General features: G+C 37.7%; 1 protein-coding gene across 1 annotated transcript in view; it reads right to left on the bottom strand.

Annotated features, from left to right (window-relative positions):
- The window catches only part of CACNA1I (calcium voltage-gated channel subunit alpha1 I), a 176897-nt gene that overhangs the window by 34406 nt on the left and 123744 nt on the right, over positions 1-18747 (bottom strand). Inside the window, exons 17-23 of the mRNA XM_032221147.1 lie at positions 17761-17884; positions 17033-17101; positions 15972-16156; positions 11091-11217; positions 8832-8957; positions 7464-7553; positions 396-588 (exon numbers count right to left, since the gene is read on the bottom strand). Of these exons, the coding sequence (XP_032077038.1) occupies positions 396-588; positions 7464-7553; positions 8832-8957; positions 11091-11217; positions 15972-16156; positions 17033-17101; positions 17761-17884 (914 nt within the window). The remainder of the gene's footprint in view (positions 1-395; positions 589-7463; positions 7554-8831; positions 8958-11090; positions 11218-15971; positions 16157-17032; positions 17102-17760; positions 17885-18747) is intronic.

The following is an 18747-nucleotide window of genomic DNA, read 5'->3' as shown; positions in this document are numbered from 1 at the left end:
GCCCATGCTTTAGAATGTCTTCACAGCATAGCACAGTGTAGTATCATCCAGGTATTGTTGAACAGAATCTGTCCTCGTTGCTCTTATCTTGACACAACAAAAATTGGATGAACTAAGTTATGCAATAAGTTCCTAATGTGGAAATGCACTAAGACAAAGTCTGTTAAAGTTGTAAAAAGGTCTGCGGCTTTTGGAGCCCAACAGAAAATAAATCCTTCCTTGAGATGAAGCAAGGAAAAGCTCAATAACATCTGTTCGGCTGCATCTCAGCAAATTCCCATCACATGGTTCTAACATATGCACATGTACATCAGGTTTATAATGAAATAAAATTTGTCTCAAAAACCTTGGCCTACAAACAAACAGACAAAAAAACCACTTAGGTAATTCCTTACTCCTACGCTTCTTCTCCAGGCGCCTCAAACGCTTTTCTTCCCGCCTCCGGGCCTCTTCAGCTTCTTGGTGTTGCCGACACTTGTGGAAATTCTCCACCACCACCCCTACAAACATGTTGAGCACGAAGAAGCTGACGATGAGTAAGAAAGAAATGAAGTAAAGTAGCATCCAAGGGTTGTTGTTGGTCACTGGCTGGAATATAAATAAAAAGTAAAACAAGCAGCTGAGTTTAATAAGGTTGGCATTAAAAAAAGCATTATAACAAGGTTGTGGCATTGTTGTTTGCCAGCAAGTTTTCTGCAAAATAAAAAGTTACGTGTCTATGGAATTCTTTGAAATCTCTGTAGAATTGCAGTTAACCCCGAGATACATTTTATGGAAGCCTCCATCAATGTGGTATTCTGCAGATGTTGGATGATATTGCTGGTCATAGTGGTTGAGAATGAAATCTAACCAGGAGAAAGGCAAGCCATTTCTGCAATTATTGCTAAAAACTATTTATATAAATTTGAGTGCCAAATGATGATACCTTTACATTAAAATACTCTCTAAGTATAATGGAGAAAAGTTAAACTTTCATGTTTGTGATATGGAGATGATTATGTGACCAAATGAAAACTGCAAGCATGTCTGGCCATTGATGATGCCAGTCCCGAAAAAGTAGTTGGCCATTTTATGAAGGTAGTCCTCATTTAACATCCACTTGTTCAGTGGCTATTTTGACAGCACTGAATGAGACTCTACTTATGACGGTTCCTTATACCTGTGGCCATTGCAGTGTCCCTGTGGTCATGTCATCACAACTTGGTGATTGGAGACTGGCTGTCATTTATAATGTTGCAGTGTCCCACAGACACACGATCTCCATTTTCAGCCATCACTGCTGGCTTCTGACAAGTAAAGACAATGGGCAGCTGACAGGAGGTTGCAAAAGACACTGTGGGATTCTGCAACTACTCAGGATTTACCTAACAATGGCAACTGAAACTGCTAGAATTGCCATCATAAGTCACATGATGTTGCACCTTATGACTGTGTCATTTAGCAAAGGAGTCCCCAATTCCAATTATCACTGGCAAGAGAGGACTGCCTGTACATAGTTAGAACAAGAAATGTGGAATGCACAAATCAAGGACAATGTGAAACCACATTGTAGGAGTAGGGATAGTATACCAAGCATGATATTTTAGGAATAAATGAATGTAGGTAGTTTGAATAGATCACTGTATGTCATATGATTACAGAATATATTATTCAGAGAAAGAAAAAGGAAGACATTCTACCCTGTTTTTCAAAAAATAAGACCTAACCAGAAAATAAGTCCTAGCATGATTTTTCAGGGTGCTCATAATATAAACCTTATCCCCAAAATAAGCCCCAGTTAAGATTGTCAGCTAGATGGATGCATTTAGCACTGTATTTCCTGAAAATAAAACCTAACTGGAAAATAAGTCCTAGCATGATTTTTCAGGGTGTTTGTAATATAAGCCCTACCCCCCAAATAAGCCCCAGTAAGATTGTCAGCCAGATGGATGCATTCAGTACCATATTTCCCCCAAAAGAAGACCTAACCAGAAAATAAACCCTGATGCATCTTTTGGAGCAAAAACTAATATAAGGCCCACTCTTATTTTCAGGGAGACACGGTAGGTATGTGCTTTGTTATAGTCAAATGACACTGAGGAAATCTATAGCAAACTGCAATTTATTTATTTATTACATGTATTTGCCACCTACCTCACTGTGGGGCTATTCTAAGCAGCATATAACAATTAAAACAGAAAAATGAAAAGAAGTATAAACAGAACAGTAGCAAAATAATGGAACAATAGAATGAACAATGACAAAGAAAACAATGAGAATATAGAGATATGAGAATAAAAGATGGGCGGGTAGAGAACAGGGAGAGTGGGGGTGGCGGAATGCAGCACAAGGAAAACTAGGTTATTATTAATTGTTCCTTGGAATGTAAAGTTGGAGAAACAAAAAAAAATCTGGAATTAACAGAAAAAAATTGACTTGGAAAATAAAATATTAAGCAGATAGCTAAATTGAATTTTGTGAAGATTATTCTTTGTTTATTGCTAACAAATGCTTCAAGTAACATAATCACAGACTTTATGCATGGACATTACTAGATGGACAATACTGGAGTCAAGTCAACTGAAATCAATAGAAAATGTAAGATGGAGAAGCACAATCCAATCAATAGGACTTTTCCAGATACAGATTGTGAATTTACAGTATAAAATATATAAATTGAAGTTAGAAAGGGAATAGACTGCCAGCAAAAATTGATCAGAAGGACATACACTCAGAACACAGGATCAATATAAAGATCAGATTCAGCATGCTAAATTATTAGAAAGTGAATCTAAGAACAAATTGTTATCTTTCTAGAAAGAGATAAGAAATATATTGGAAACAGTAGTGGAAATAATTCCTGAATTTTTTCTAATTTTCAAAGGGAAAAAGAATACTGTATATACTCAAGTATAAGCCTAGTTTTTCAGCCCACTTTTTGAGCTGAAAAAAGCCGCCTCGGCTTATACTCGAGTCAGTGAAAAATTTGCCCGAAATGGAGGAGAAAAAGGGGCGGGGCCATGCTGCTGGGTGACGCTCGTGAATGGCCCAGCGCCCCTGAGTTTCCCCTCCCTCTGTGTCAGTTTGCCGCGCAGCGTGCACCGCACCATCCCCCCTCCTCACGTTCTAATGTAATGCAGGGCTATCTTACGATTCCCCTTCCTCCCCCTCCTGCCGCTCTGCAACGATGTCCCACCTCCTCCTTGTTATGGCAAGCAGCCACATAGCGATGTCCCACCTCCTCTGGTACAGTGATCCAATGATAGGAATCACTGTGCCGTGTGTCATAGGAGGCGGGACATCATCATCACAGCGGGACATCAGCATCATGAGGTGAGTGAAGTATTTCATTGAATACACCAGTATTGTGTGATAATAATTTGTTATGCAGAGCAAATTTTTACAATGGCTACTGTATATTTAATGGGCACAGGCAGGCTGTATATGTTATTCAATGGGCAATGGCATTATTGGTATCTATTTTTATTTTTGAAATTTATCGGTAGCTGCTGCATTTCCCACCCTAGGCTTATACTCGAGTCAATAACTTTTCCAGTTTTTTGTGGTAAAATTAGGTGCCTCGGCTTATATTCGGGTCGGCCTATACTCGAGTATATACGGTAAGATATTGGAATATTGAGTCAGTTCAGTGCAGTCAGACCGAGCTCAGTGCAGCACTAGGCTATTTGAAGAAGGAATTAGAAGACTCAGTTTAGACTAGCCTTGGGCACAAAGCCAGGCAGATAACATTGGGCCAGTCACATTCCCTCAGCCCTAGAAAGTAGGCAATAGCAAAATACTTTTCAAATCTTGCCAAGAAAACTTCGGGGACTTGCCAAGCAGTCACCTGTAATAAAAGATGAAAGCAACAAAAATATTGTAAACAACTGAACATAATTTTCAGTATCTAGAAAGAAACTGTCAATCAAAAGAGGAAAATTATTTTAAGAAGATCAGAGGAAAATGTACTAAAATAAGAATAGTCAAGGTAATCACAGAAGAGAACATTGGAGAGATAGTAAAGAAAAATGAACAGACTATACGGAAATTCTTTACAATTAGATTATAGTATAGGTGGCCGAACATCTACAAAGGGAGAATATTTCAGAAATCGTCTATGCCAAAAAGTAAGATACATGAGGTAACAAAACCACCCCAATCAGGAGAACTCCAGACAGAGAAAAAACATCCACTGAATATTCCTGTCTGAAGAAGAGTTAATTAAAATGTTCACAACTCTACAGCAAGATATGCTGTATGGCCTATATAGACTAGAAAGGCTACAGAGTTTGCATATTGAAAAATACATACCAAGCAAGAGAAATTTAAAACTGAACAGATTATTGAATGAACTAATCCCTCAGAGAAGCCTATTTATGTTTAATAATTTACATAGAAGAATACAGCCAAACATAGCCAAAAAAAAATGTCAAATAGACATATGTTTCAGAAAAGGCAAAAAGGATGCAAGGTTAAATACAGAGCCTAAGATAGATAATAGTGAATATAGGCTTTGTCTCTGTCTTATTAACTTAGCAAGGCTTTTAATTTTGTAGATAATGAGAATATGGAATATTAACAATAATGCCGGACAGGATGCTGGAGAAATAAAAAGGATTTCACTCTAGGAATGAAGGCAATGACAAATTATTACAAGTTCAAGGATATTTCTGGACATGGAGAAAAAGCAAGAGGAAAAAAGACAGATGCTTTCAGATAATGGATCTGGAGACAGTTACTAAGAGCGCCACAGATGACAGTAAGAACCAATCAATCCTGGATCTAATAAAAACTGATTGTTCCCTTGATGCAATTGTCAGCAAGCAGAAATGATATACATGGCCAAGTGATGCAAGCAGATAATGGAAAGGAATAAATAATCACGGTTGGGGAGAATGGGAAATAGGAGAATGGGGAAGTGGGAGGAAAACACAAAGGATTAAGTAAATGAGTAGTTGATTGCAATATAAGCAACTATATTTATTTTTCTCATTCTATAACCCCTCCCATTTTAAATAGATTTTTAAAATTATCAGATTGGTTTTGCAAATCTATGAACTTTTTGAAGAATATTCCAAATCTCTTTTACAAGGAGTTTGCTTATAATATAAAAGAGTATATTTCTATATTGTTGACTTGGTGTAGCAAAGCTGGATGGAGTTCTAAAAAGTTATTGTTCATTTGGTGGTTACATTTACAAAGCTTTGTATCTCATGTCTCTTATTTCAGGGAGATTACAATGTTAAAAATGTTTTTAAAAAGCACAAAAGATAACCATAAGGTATAAACACAAAAACCATTAAAACACAACAAACGATAAAAAACAACTAAAACTGCCAAAAAAAATAAATCTGCAGGAAAGCACCATTTATTTTCCTAACCATATAACTACAGCACTTAGCAGGCTCTCCATCAATGTCACCAGATCCCTAGACCAGAAAGTAGACCAGGTCTTCAGGCTCTTCCAGAAAGCCAAAGTCAAGGTCAATCTCATCTCGAGTGGTGTTGGTGTTGTATGTGTGTGTTCCAAAGGGCAGGCAGCATCTGACAGGACCCAGGAGGTGGCAGAAAAAGTCCATCTCCTGGGTCCTGAAAGATGACATTCCTTTGTGGATAGGCCCCATTATATGCTGTTTCTGCCAGACCAGATGGGATGGATAGATGTGATTCAGGAAAGGCAGTCCTTGGTTATCATCATTAAGTTAATGACTTCATATGATTGTGACCTACAGACCTTCCTGACTTCCCCATTGACTTTGTTTGTGGGAAGCTGGTGAGAAAAGACTCAATTATGTGACCATGGGATGCTGTGAGAGTCAGAAATCTTGGCCAACATTTAAGTGTCTTCATCATGCTCACATGATGGTGATAGTGATGCTGTCATGGCCATAAATTGAAATACCAGTCATAAGTATCATTCATTGAGCACCTTTGCAAGTTGAAACAGTTGCTGAACAAGTAGTCATCAAATGAGGACCACCTGTTATTGCATGTAGCCTGGGGTAATGTTCTTCATTTATCTCTTACAAATGCATCTACGCCTTTTCAATCATATGATTCAAAATGACATAATATAACATACGATACATACAGGATAGTATAAGAAAGAAATAACTATCAAAATGATCAGACTTGCCAATAGTAATATTATCAACACAGACATAGTATAATTATAATAATATAATCATTAAACTGTTTGTTTGGGAATCTACATCACACTATTAGCTCATGTTCAGCTTGTGATTCACCAAGACCACTTCCTGTGGCCTTTGATTTTTCCTACCCAAATTAAGGACCCTGTTCTTTTTTGCTGGTTTCTGCCCACTGTTCCAATGCTATCCTCTGTCCTTTGTATCTCCTACATCCACGTGTCATCTGCACATCTGACTACTGTATTTTCTAAACTCTCAACCAGCTCATACAGAACTGAATGGGTCCCAATGTTTCCTCCCAGACTGATCAGGAGCTGGAAATATAACAATCAGTTACAATTGTTCAACCAGCTCTGCACCCATCTAATAGTAACATGTCTAAACATCTTCCCTCTAAAAAAAGTTATCGTATATCATTAAACAAATTAATATGAAACAAATTAACTCTCGGATTGGAAAGTCTTTAAATCTACAGAGAAACTTTTATTTCATCAAACATGCAGTTTTTCCAGTGTCTTCATATTTGTATATTCCCCTATGTAAATAAACATTTGTTTATTTATAAATGTAAATAAACATCCTTGTAACTATTTGGAGGCTGGACTAGTAAATAGTTCTTTCAAAAGGCCTGTCAGAAATAAAACCATGTTGCTTTGTGAAAAGAACAGAGATCACAGTGTGGGTGTAATATATCATCAAGACTGTCTGGTCCTATGCAGCCACCATCTGTTTTAGAAAGTGCTCTCCTGTTATTAAACTGAACAGGAAAAGCATTAGATTGTAGCTGTCAGCCATGAGAACTTTTTTAGGATGGAAACCACTGCCAGAGAGTAGAAATCAGAAGATCATATCATGAGCTTCCAAAACATACTGTATGTCACAACCGTAAGACCACTAGGAGGTAAAGAAGACAATGGTCACCTCACATTTTTATCAAACAAATAAAGGGGGGGGGGGCCGCGAAGCATTTGACATTTTATCCTTGTTAGTTACCTGAAAGATAATCTGCTTCTGGTACAACAGTGGTATTCACAACAAATTAGAAAAGTTATGCCCAAATGGGAGAAGGGGAAGGACCACCATAACAATGTACATACAGTACATATATGTGTGTGTTCTCTGACTCTGAATCATTACGGTATGATATGGTATGGTATGGTATGGTATGGTATGGTATGGTATGGTATGGTATGGTATGGTATGGTATGGTATGGTATGGTATGGTATGGTATGGTATGGTATGGTATGGCATGGCATGGCAGGCCATCCAGTCTGCCTAACAATTCAGTTCAAAACAATCTGAAAGATGAAGGTGTGAGGTATCTTCTCTACCTGTTGATCCACAGCCACAGCATCCAATCCATTGTACATAATATTAACCCAGCCATCTTTGGAAGCCAGAACAAAGAGTGACATCAAAGCCTGAAATATATGAGATTGTCACATAGTTTTATGCATTTTAAAAGATAAAAATTACAGTACTCTGTACAGTTTCTTCACCAACTCCACCACACAGCGTATCCATTAAGAAAACATATAAAGATGCTAATGAATTCTGTTAATTTATTGTGTATATAAACAGGGAATAAATGAATCAGAAATATAAAGCATCCCATATAAAAAACCCTAGAGTTTATTCTTTTAAAGGTCCCTATATCCTAAAACTTAGCAGTTTTCCTGAGCAAACATGTCCATTCCTCAGCAATTCTTTTCCAGAAAAAGGTGTTTCTTAATATCTTGCCTAAACCGCCAACTCTCAACGTCCTACCCTGATATTCCTATATAGCTGTTTCCCCCACACCTGACTCATTTTTTTTACATTTGAAAATTGCTAGCAGGTTTCTGAATGTAGTGTAGTATAAATAATTAAACAGAATACATATAAGATAAATTAAATGGCAAATCAGAAAGATGTGGATAAACTACGTATGTATATGCAATAGAGTGTAATAAGGAAGTGGATTCCTAGGAGGGAGGGGGTGCATTCCAGAGGAGTAAAATGCAACTTAGTCCAGATACTATGTGTGAGAGTAAAGAGAGTCCTTTTCTAAAAAATTCACCAAATATATTGCAGATAGTTGAGTGTTCAGCTTGACAATATTTTGTCCACAGGTGTGAAACAAAAAAAGAAGCACTCAGCTTGGAAGAATCATCATATGTCATTCTTAGTTGCAAGGTTGAACCATTGTTATATGAACAAGTCATAGGTCACTTTTTTGATCCATTTAAATACTGTATCCAATATAATTTAGGCCTGATTTAAGACAAAGTTAAGCACTATTTACATGGCCACTATGTACAATATGAAGCTAATATGTTGATTATTTATTTAACTGGGTTGCTATACTCCTTTAATAACAAAAATATTGATTATCATATTGCATTTTGACCAAGGAAAAATGTGGCTGAAGGATTGTGGCTGAACAAAATTAACATACTAAACACCTACATAAATAAATATTTTCTATTGAAATTAAGAGAAGTGTTTAACAATGCCTCTTTGTCATTCTCATTAACTGGCCTCTACCAAGAACTCTCATTTTCTACCAATGTAAGAAGAAATAATTTGAAGATAACCTAAGCAAAATAATACTACGATTAGGAATTTGTGAAGGCATCTATGTAAATATTTGAAGATACAGCCCTACTACAGATGACTCTTAAGCAGGTCTAATATACTTTGGAGGAGTCTATATTTACCTGGCCCAGATTGTCAAAGTTGTATTTTTGATGGACCCATTTGTAATTGGCAGCCATGCAGTCAGACCTATTTGTGATATTTCGGATATCAACACCCAGGCAATGGTAGAATTTTCCTTTGAAAAGCTATAAGAAAAAGGGATTTTGTCAGACATTGAAAGAATAAAAGGATAAGAAATTGCTATATGAACAACATGGTGACCTAATGGTGAAGATGCTCGCCTCCCACTAAGAAGGTTAAGAGTTCAGTTCTACGTAATGGCAGATGTTTCCCTACTAGAGTGCAAAGAAAAAATATCTGCTGCATTGTGTCAGGAAAAGCATCCAGTCAGCTTAGCTCCATCCAATTGCTCCAACTCTACAGGGATTACAGTGTTGTAAAAAAAAAGGAGGGGGGGAGTTTGGTGTTATATGTTTGTTATATGTTTGAATTGATTTCAGGTCATTTTTCTTACATTTGTTTGGCGTACTCAGCTGGGAATGGAAAAGGAAGGCCTCTAAAAGGGAAATTACTATTCTCCACTCCTAATTCCAAAAACATAGCCTAAATTCCACCACAGAACAGTAATTTGGCAATGACCTGGGGGGATTAAAAAATTGAGAATAGGAGCAGTTTGCCTCATAGAGTTCTCCTGTTCCCATCTTTATCCAGCAAACTTCAATAACAATATTTTATATTTAAATAAATAAAAGACCAAAGGAAATTGGTTGTAGTCCTTTCACTGCCAGAAGGCCAAATTGAAGCATATGCCCACCCTTTATGGATGAAAACCCATAAAAACTATGTTGTAAGGAGAACAACTACTTGCTGCATGTCTTATACAGTACATTTTGAGATTATTCCCTTCTTGAAATTGGCAATACAGACTAGTATATTTTATATAAAGATAGAAGCATTACCCACTCTTATAGAAGTAGACCAAAATAAAGAGAATACCATTTCTTTCCATCTCTAAACAGCTGTTGGAGGATGCTTGAAATGGAGGGGGGAAGGGAGTCAGAGAAATAAGAAAAGGTTTTTAAAAAAAAAAAAAAAAAAATGATTGTCTCAAGGCATCTCATCTCTGACCAGACATCATTTCAGCATTGAGTCCTATGATCCAACTACATCTTATTGTGGTTCAAAATCCAGACTCTAATATCTTGTTAGTTTGAAACCTGTTCCTTTTCCACAGCACATGGGAAAAAGATCAAGAAGTAAAGCCATTAAAATAATGGACCCGGTTCATTTCCAAGAGTTTTTTTCCCCCTGTCGTCCTTTTTTTAGGCCACATTATTCTCCAACCACTGTTAGAGATCCACCTTTGTATTAAGACAGAAAGAAAATAGTCTATAATAATGCTACTCCAAAGATAGAGAAAAGCTTGCAGCATCTCTTTTGACATATATGTACTGTGTCGACTTTGAACTATTGTTACATGTGGGAAATTGGACATATTGATTACTAATAAATGTTAGGTTGGGGAAACAAGGGCAGCCCAGAAATGGAACTCTATTCATACATTCTAACCCTAAGAATGTAGGAGTGGCAGGACTGGGGGTTAAGTTAAAAGAGGGATCAGCCTAGAACCTCTATGTAGCCACAAGTGAACTACCGGTAAGTCCAACCCCCTTTAAATTTTGTGGATCCTTATCTAACTCCAAGGAGGTGCTAGCCATTGCTTGAGAAGATTTCTATGCATAGGCATCAGTGGTGGGATTCAAATAATTTAACAACTGGTTCTCTGTCCTAATGACCAGGTGGGTAGGCGGGACTTAGTGGTCATGTGACCATGTGGGCATGGCCAACTCAACATTACTCAGGTCAATGGGTACTTTGCCTTAGCTTTACCATGTAATAAGGATTAACTGGAGAGGCAGTTTTGTAATCAGGGCTATAAAGATTAAGCTAGAAACAACACCAGAATGTTTCCTTCCTGCCTTCCTTACAGGATTAGCACTATAAAGTGGAAAAAAACCAAAAGAAGATTTCTTCCAACAACCGGTTCTCCCGAATAGGTGTGAACTGGCTGAATCCCACCACTGATAGGCATGATGCATAGTCTTGCTAATGCCTTGATCTTTCATGCCTGACAAAAAAAGACTAAAGCTAAGAACTGGGAGAACTAGAATCCCAACACTACCAAGTTGGGGAAATCCATTTCAAACCATACTTTTCAAAAGCATTTGACATTGTAAAACAAACAAACAACCACCCCATTAATAACAACAAATACTGTATATGCCTACAATACTTTTGTATATTAGTTGATACCATACCTGCACTCCAAGAATTCCAAAGATGATAAAGAAAGCACAGCAGATGAGGACAATATTTCCAATAGGCTTGAGTGATGAAATGAGAGTTTCAACCACCAGCTTCAAACCTGGAGCACGGCTGATGACCCTGAGAAAGGAGCACTGTGAGAGCTATAGGATAGAACCCAATACTTCACTTTCCATGAGAAGTATCATACCAAGAAAGTTTGCTTTGCAGTTCTGCAAGATGGTTGGCTTGGGAGATCTCGCCTTAACAAATCAGACCAAAAGTTAAACTTTAAACAACTTACCAGGTAGTAATCTCTCTCAAAAGTAGAAAAAAGTAACTAAAGAATTAAGGGATTTAATGTCTATGAAGGAAATTACTTTTAAAAACTATTTTTTCTCCAAGTATGATATGACCTCTGTATAAATTTTCTGGTCCACAGGTAGTCCTTGAGTGAGAAATATTCATGCTATAGCCATAAATAATGGGGAAATAAAATGGGATCTTGAAGTTTCAGCTTCCCTCAATCATATGATCATGATATCTGATGTTCCTTGACAGCTTCCCATAAGCAAAATCAATGGAGAAGGCTGCAAGAAGTCAGATGGTTAGGTTTATTCGATTTATATGCCACCCTTCTCCCAAGGACTCATTAAAAGAAACACATAATACAAAAGTTAAAAAGAAATTAAATAGGATATCTCAAACCCAATTAAAATTGACAATGACATTTTTTAAAAATAATTCAAATTCAAATTAACAGTAATCAATAATTTGTTTTGTTTTGTTCAGGCCAGGCTGGCTTGCTGGAAAAGCCAACTTTTTAAGGCGCGTTGGAAGGACCAGAGGTCGGGGATTATATGAAGCTCCGGGGGCAGCTCATTCCAGAGGGAAGGCGCTCCCACAGAGAAGGCTCTCCCCCTGGGGGTCACTAGCCGACACTGTCTGGCCGACGGCATCCTGAGGAGGCCAACTCTGTGGGATCGCACTGGATGATGGGAGGCTACCGGTGGCAGTAGGTGGTCTCGCAGGTACCCTGGACCTAAGCCATGGAGGGCTTTAAAGGTCATAATTAGTACCTTGAATGGCACCCAGAAGACAACCAGCAACCAGTGCAGGCCGCCTAAAAGGGGTGTAACATGGGAGTACCTGGGAGTACCATGACAACCCGCGCAGCCGCATTCTGGACCAGTTAAAGCTTCCGGGTGCTCTTCAAGGGCAGCCCCATGAAGATGTTGCCTTCATGTGAGATCCTTGTTTAACCATAGCAATTTGGACTACAGGAATGGCTGTCCCTAAACAATACAATCATGTGACATCATGCCTTAGACCAGGAGTGTCAAACTCAAGGCCCACAGGATGCTTAGATCTGGCCCGTGGGACCATCCTGGAAACAGTGAAGAACAGGCCCATGGTGCCTCTGCCAGCTGAAATGGAGCTCAGGAGGGCCACGCACAGCCCTCCCACTCTCCATTTTGGGCTGCAACGCCCTCTGGCTGTGCTCTGCCAGCAAAAACAGAGCTTGGGAAGGTCATGTGCAGCCCTCCTGAGCTCCATTTTCACTGGCAGAGCACTGCAGGAGGCCGTCACAGCCAAAAATGGATCCTGGAAGAGGTGCATCAAGTGATGTTGAGCTGGCCATGCCTACCCTGGCCACACCCACCCAGTCTCTGTGGTCAAACACAACCCTGATGCAGCCCTCAATGAAATCAAGTTTGACACCCCTGCCTTAGATCATGTCACTCATGTGACTGAATTGTTGGTCACAATTGCTGTTGTAACCTGAGTACTACTTATAGTGTTTTCCTGCAGCTGGTGGCTCAAAGCATTGCCTGCTGCTATGGTTTGCCTGCTGCATTGTTTTTAATAGGCCAACACCTTGGCTACTGTGTAAAGGTAGGGATACCTGTTCCCCATGCATTTTTTGCTTTTCCTGAATAATAATTGCTGCTGGGTATGTTACAAAAGGTCTTCTTACTCACTTAATGAGTGTAATGCTTTGCCTTAGATGCTAAATACTTCTGGCTTGAAACTTGGCAGGAATACTGTTTTTTAATTGCTATTCTTTCTCCCAGAGCTACCTATTTTTGTGCTGGGCTTTATTTCTTTATTAATTATTCCACTGATGCACCATTTCATCTTTTTGCCACTTATTTGAGTCACTCCCTGGTTGAAAGTTTATAAATAGATCAATAATAAAACAATCAACTGATTACTTTGAAGGCAAAAGATAATAGCCATACTTGTGTGGTAAATGATTGGTTCTCTAAGCTTGGCTTTTTTCTTGCAGACATTTTGTTATCACACTAAGGTAAAGGTTCCCCTCGCACATATGTGCTAGTCGTTCCCAACTCTAGGGGGCGATGCTCATCTCTGTTTCAAAGCCAGCGGTGTCTGAACATGTCTCCGTGGTCATGTGGCTGGCATGAATAAATGCTGAAGGCGCACAGAACGCTGTTAGCTTCCCACCAAATGTGGTTCCTATTTTTCTACTTACATTTTTACATGCTTTCGAACTGCTAGGTTGGCAGAAGCTGGCACAAGTAATGGGAGCTCACTCCATTATGCGGCATTATCAGGCCATGTAACATCATTAGTGCAACCAAGATTATCAAGGCAAGCATACGGTATAAACAAACAGAAAATTTCACTCTAACATCTACTGATGATCTTACGTAGTCTGGTAATGAAATATCTGTAGGAAAACAACCAGGTCAGAGACCATTATAACACAATGAGAATAATTATTGGTGACTAGCAGAGGTGAACAAAATTCAAGCCTTCATCTCCATGGTCAAAACAGGTAGGATGGCAGCCTAGCAATCCAAGCCTAACCCCTCCTATATTTGTATGTGTGATTCTTGGCTTGTGATACCACATCTGGTATCTTGCCTGTATTGACCCCTGTTGTGGATTCTGACGTGTCAAAAGATAATGGAAAACATAATTATTTAAAAAGCTGTTTCTTTACAGCAACTTAAAATAACACGCCATGATAGGATAGAAATATTTCTTTGAAATATCACACCAACACTTCTATAACAGGAACATCACTGAGATTCAGGGGGGAAAATATAAAGAAATAAAAAATAAGAAAATGTAGGCAAGAGTTGGAGAAAAATGCTCTACCAATGAATTTTAAAGAATTCAAGGAAGAGTCCTCCCGTCCCCATATGTTTCATCTTAAATGGAAGCAAATTGCTTAATATATTGAAAAAATTGAGAATAATTGTCCTTAGACACAACATGGGTTTAAGAAACATGGTTAGAAGTATGGTTGGATGCAAAAACCCTCTTGGCACTAATGTTAAGAACAATCCAAGCCTTCATCACATCCACTTTTATAAGGGAAAGATTCAAAGTAATTTATTTTTTTATCCCTACCCCCAAATGCTTGTCTTATTGTTTGCACTGGATTTTTTTTTAAAATACTCCGTTCTTTAAATTGCTGTTACTTATGCCAACTGTTAAGATTATCATTCTTAATTGAATAGATGCAGAAACAACAGCTACAACTTATACAAGTAATGTTAAGTTAGAAAAGATTGATTTAGTTAAGGGCATAAGGCAGGGTGGCCTCTCTTCCTTTCATTATCTGATATTGTAATTGAATTACATGAACTTGGGAAAGTCCAAAGTTAATATTTGGGGCCAGCAATAAAAATGATAATACTTTCTAAGTTATTGTCTTTATTTCAAATGTTGTTGGGCAAACATCCAAACACAACATGTAATAAAGTGGTAAAAGTTAATCAATGAGTTTATTCATAGTAATAATACATCCAGGTGTTAAAAAAATAATACAAGCAATCTACCTAGAGAAAACTGGAAACCTCCTAATTCAAAGTTATATTGCACAGTATTCCAAATATTTTTAAATAAATAACTTTAAAGAGAATTAACAAGTTTCATGGAATTTTCTTTGGAAATGGATTTTTACCAAGCAATCTCTCCCCCCTACCCATCAAACTGAACAATAATTAAATATATTCACAATCACTGAAAAGAGATGTTCTGCAAATGACAATATTTATTAACATAGGAGAGCTAATATTTTTTTTCTTTTAAGAGCTTTACCTTAAATTAAATCCTGATGGGATCAGCCCATCCCGCCCAGGCTGGTAGAATGCTATGGAGCCCATCAGACAAATAATTTCACCTGGTAGGCTCCAGAAGAAGAGCCTTTTCTGCTGTGACTCCTACCCTCTGGAACAGTCTGCCCTCTGAGGGGAGATCTGTACTCTCTCTTTTCACTTTCTTGAAAGACCTTGAAGACATGTATGTGCCACCTAGCCTGGGGCCCCAATGGGATACAACATTTTGGAGGTGGCATTTTGGAGTAAATGACACCCGACTTCCACCCTGTATGCACTTTGATCCCACTCCATCCTGGTTAGTTTTATTTCAATTTCAATTTCAATTTATGATCTTTATTTATTGCTTTAATGTTTTAGTGCATTTTAATTGAATGTCTGGAGGCACCTCTGGTGAGATGGGTGGCATGCACATTTAATTAATTAATCAATACAGTAAATAAACTTTATTGCCTTAATTTCAAACAGTGACTGACTTTTTTTTCATAGTCCTTACACTAGTCAACTTGGCTGCTCTAAAAATCTGAAGCAGAGTCAAATTTCCCTAATATGGAGATGGGGATAACCAGAAAATTCATAGATTAGATTAGGAGTTGAGGTAAACACCTCTGAAGAAGGCAATGGTAACTCATTTTTCTATTGTTGGCAAGAAAGCCCTGTCTACATCCAAGAAAACACTAGGAGCTGAGTTTGATTTGAGAGAGGCTTTACCTTACTAAATTCTTTTATTTGGCCAAACACATGCGAGAAAACAAAATGCAGGGTTATTATATAGGTGAGATCTATTTTCTTGGATCTTACCTCAGAGGGCGTAAAGTGCGCAGAAGTCGGAGGACTCTTAGCACTCCTAGGATTTTGGCTCCGCCAGCAGAGGCTACTGAAACTACGATATCAATAATGGATACAAACACCAAAAAGCCATCCAAGATATTCCAACTACTGCGTAGGTAGGCCTGTTCTCCAAAATACAGACCAAGAGAGACTACCTAGAGAAGATTAAGGACCATATGAGCATGTGAAATGAAAAAATGAATCAGTAAAGCTAAATCACACCTTTAGTGAGGTACACTTCTTATTCCTCAAAAATGGATTAATTAGGTCACAGAATTCATTGTAATAATGACATGTAAAGAATTAATGTAAATACAATAACCAACTGCGCCAACATGCTGTTTATCTCTTTCAGCAGAATAAATTTTGAGAAAAAGAGCAATCAGAATTGGAAGCTTTGGCTAGTTCCTCCAAGAAATATCTTGTATAAAGTTATTAAACAACTTCAAGATGCTAATGACATCTATTCCCTGTTATTGTACAGAACTTTTCATCCACATACAGATGATTATTCGTTTTAGATAAGTAAGAGTAGATATGAAATGTTTACAGATTCAGTCTGTAGAAGGAAATTGAAAAAAGAAGCTCCAAGGCCATGCTAAATATTTATTCATTTTTATTTTTGGATTGAAATGGATTTTCTCTCATCCAAAGAAGAATAAATAATTGGAAAGAAGCATCATTGAAATGTGCAAGCTTTTAACTTCTTTCCGTCCAAAGATCTGGCTTTTTTCCCCCGCCAAGGGTTTTTTTCTAAATTAATTTTAGCTAATTGGGAATCATGTAATGAACTTGATAACAGTAGTTAAACAACTACTAAATCTATTTCTCTATCTGTTGAAATGAGTGCAAACAAAGCCAATTTATAATGAAGGTAATCCTTTCTCAACAGAATGTTTTTCCCTTTTCACAGCACTGAAAAATTCTGTGACACCATCCGTTGAAAATAATTGTGAAAATGGCACTCCTTTTCCACTTAAGGTATTAGTTGAGTCAGCACAGCAAGAATGACTTGGCAGTGGGTAACTTACCTTCAGTGTCATCTCAGCAACAAAGATTGCTGTGAAGATGTAATTGGACACCGTGAGGAAGATTCTCTCCTAGAACAATCAAAGGCAGCCTCAAAATAGAGTATAAGTAACTTTCCATTTAAATTATTGCAACGGGCTTGGGGAAATGGTGCTTACGTTAAGGTTAAGAATTGCTATGATTGAAAATATAGTGTATTTGGGTATGTTGTCTCAAAAGCATCTCCCAACCCAGCATTTTAAATAATTTGCTTTGTTCTTCCCCTGTGTAATCATACAATTAAATTCCTTTTAGGCAGAAATGTATTTGTATCAACCAGCAACTAAAGTATTTTTTTTTCTTATTTGGGACACAAATATCTTTAAAAATACAAACACAAATAAATCTGTATTATTATACCCTCTTGGTCACACTACGCAGGCATGCACAAGGAGATGGTCTTCCTCATCTTTCAGATCTATCTTTATGGGAGTGCAGTCACTATCCTACATACCTTAACTATGAATAGATGCAAGAACAGTCTTCTACCGCTTGAATACTATTTATATCCCTATGATCTTTATTACTCTCTGAAACAAATGTCTCTGGATATTTCAGAACAGCATAAAGTGAATTCTTAGAATTAAACCCAGTTATGGTGTACAGTACTATTTAAAGGCTGAATAAAGCATTTATGAGTTTCTAACTCTTAAAATTACAAGTCTACTCATTATTACACAAAGCTACTCACTGTGCTCCTCTGTTCAATCTCAGGTCTCTCCAAGGCAATAGTAACACAGTTCAAGAAAATGAAGGCGAGGACGATATAATCAAATAGCTTGTGAGCAATGATAGTTTGGCAGAGAATGCGAAATCTGGAAGACAGTTTGTTCTAAACTATAAAAGGTTATCTATGAATATATGTACAATGGACACATCATAGTCATAGCAGGCCTCCCCATGCATCCCAGTTCACATTAACAGAATTTGGTGGCAAACCCACCAGTTTTCAAACACATCCTCTTCAAACATTTGTTTCATCCCCAAAAGGTCTAATACACCTATTTTATAGTGAACAAGCTCCTCTTGGTGATATCATCCCATCCTTACAAACATCACTTCATTCTCAATGGCCTAAAAAAAAAATTTCCAGTCTTTGACTAGAAAAATTTGTGTATAAATGGTTGACAGAGACAAGAACACCTGGAAGATTTAAAGGAAGAAGGGCAAATGGGATGGGAAAGGGTGCAACATTAAACTTTGCATGTTAATCAAAATTGAAAAATAGAAAGAGTTATGGACAGTCTTCAACTTCCCCAATTCAGCAGAATTGAGGCCAAAATTTTTGTTGCTAATTTTGCCCCATTGTATGATATTTCTTGCCACAGCTGTTAAGTGAATCAATGCAGCTGTTCAGTTAGCAACATGGTTGTTAAGTGACTCTGGCTTCCCCATTGTCTTTGCTTGTCAGAAGGTTGAAAAAGATGATCATGCTGCCAAACATCTCAATTTTGAACATGTGTCCATGGGGATGCTGCAATGGTTGTTAATGTGAAAAATGATCATAAGTCATTTTTCAATGTTGTGGTAATTTTGAACAGTCACTAAACAAACTGTTGTAAACTGAGGACTACCTGTAGTTATTTTCTCCCGTTTAATTGACAGTACATAACTGAGCAATCAACTTGCATTTTAAAAGCAAGAATCGATTCCTTCGTTTCTGTAAGACTTTCTATTG

The sequence above is a fragment of the Thamnophis elegans genome, chromosome 7 (genome assembly GCF_009769535.1).
Source record: "Thamnophis elegans isolate rThaEle1 chromosome 7, rThaEle1.pri, whole genome shotgun sequence".
In the NCBI taxonomy this organism is placed as follows: domain Eukaryota; kingdom Metazoa; phylum Chordata; class Lepidosauria; order Squamata; family Colubridae; genus Thamnophis; species Thamnophis elegans.
The sequence above is the reverse complement of the archived record's forward strand: the minus strand, read 5'-3'. Positions and strand labels throughout refer to the sequence as shown.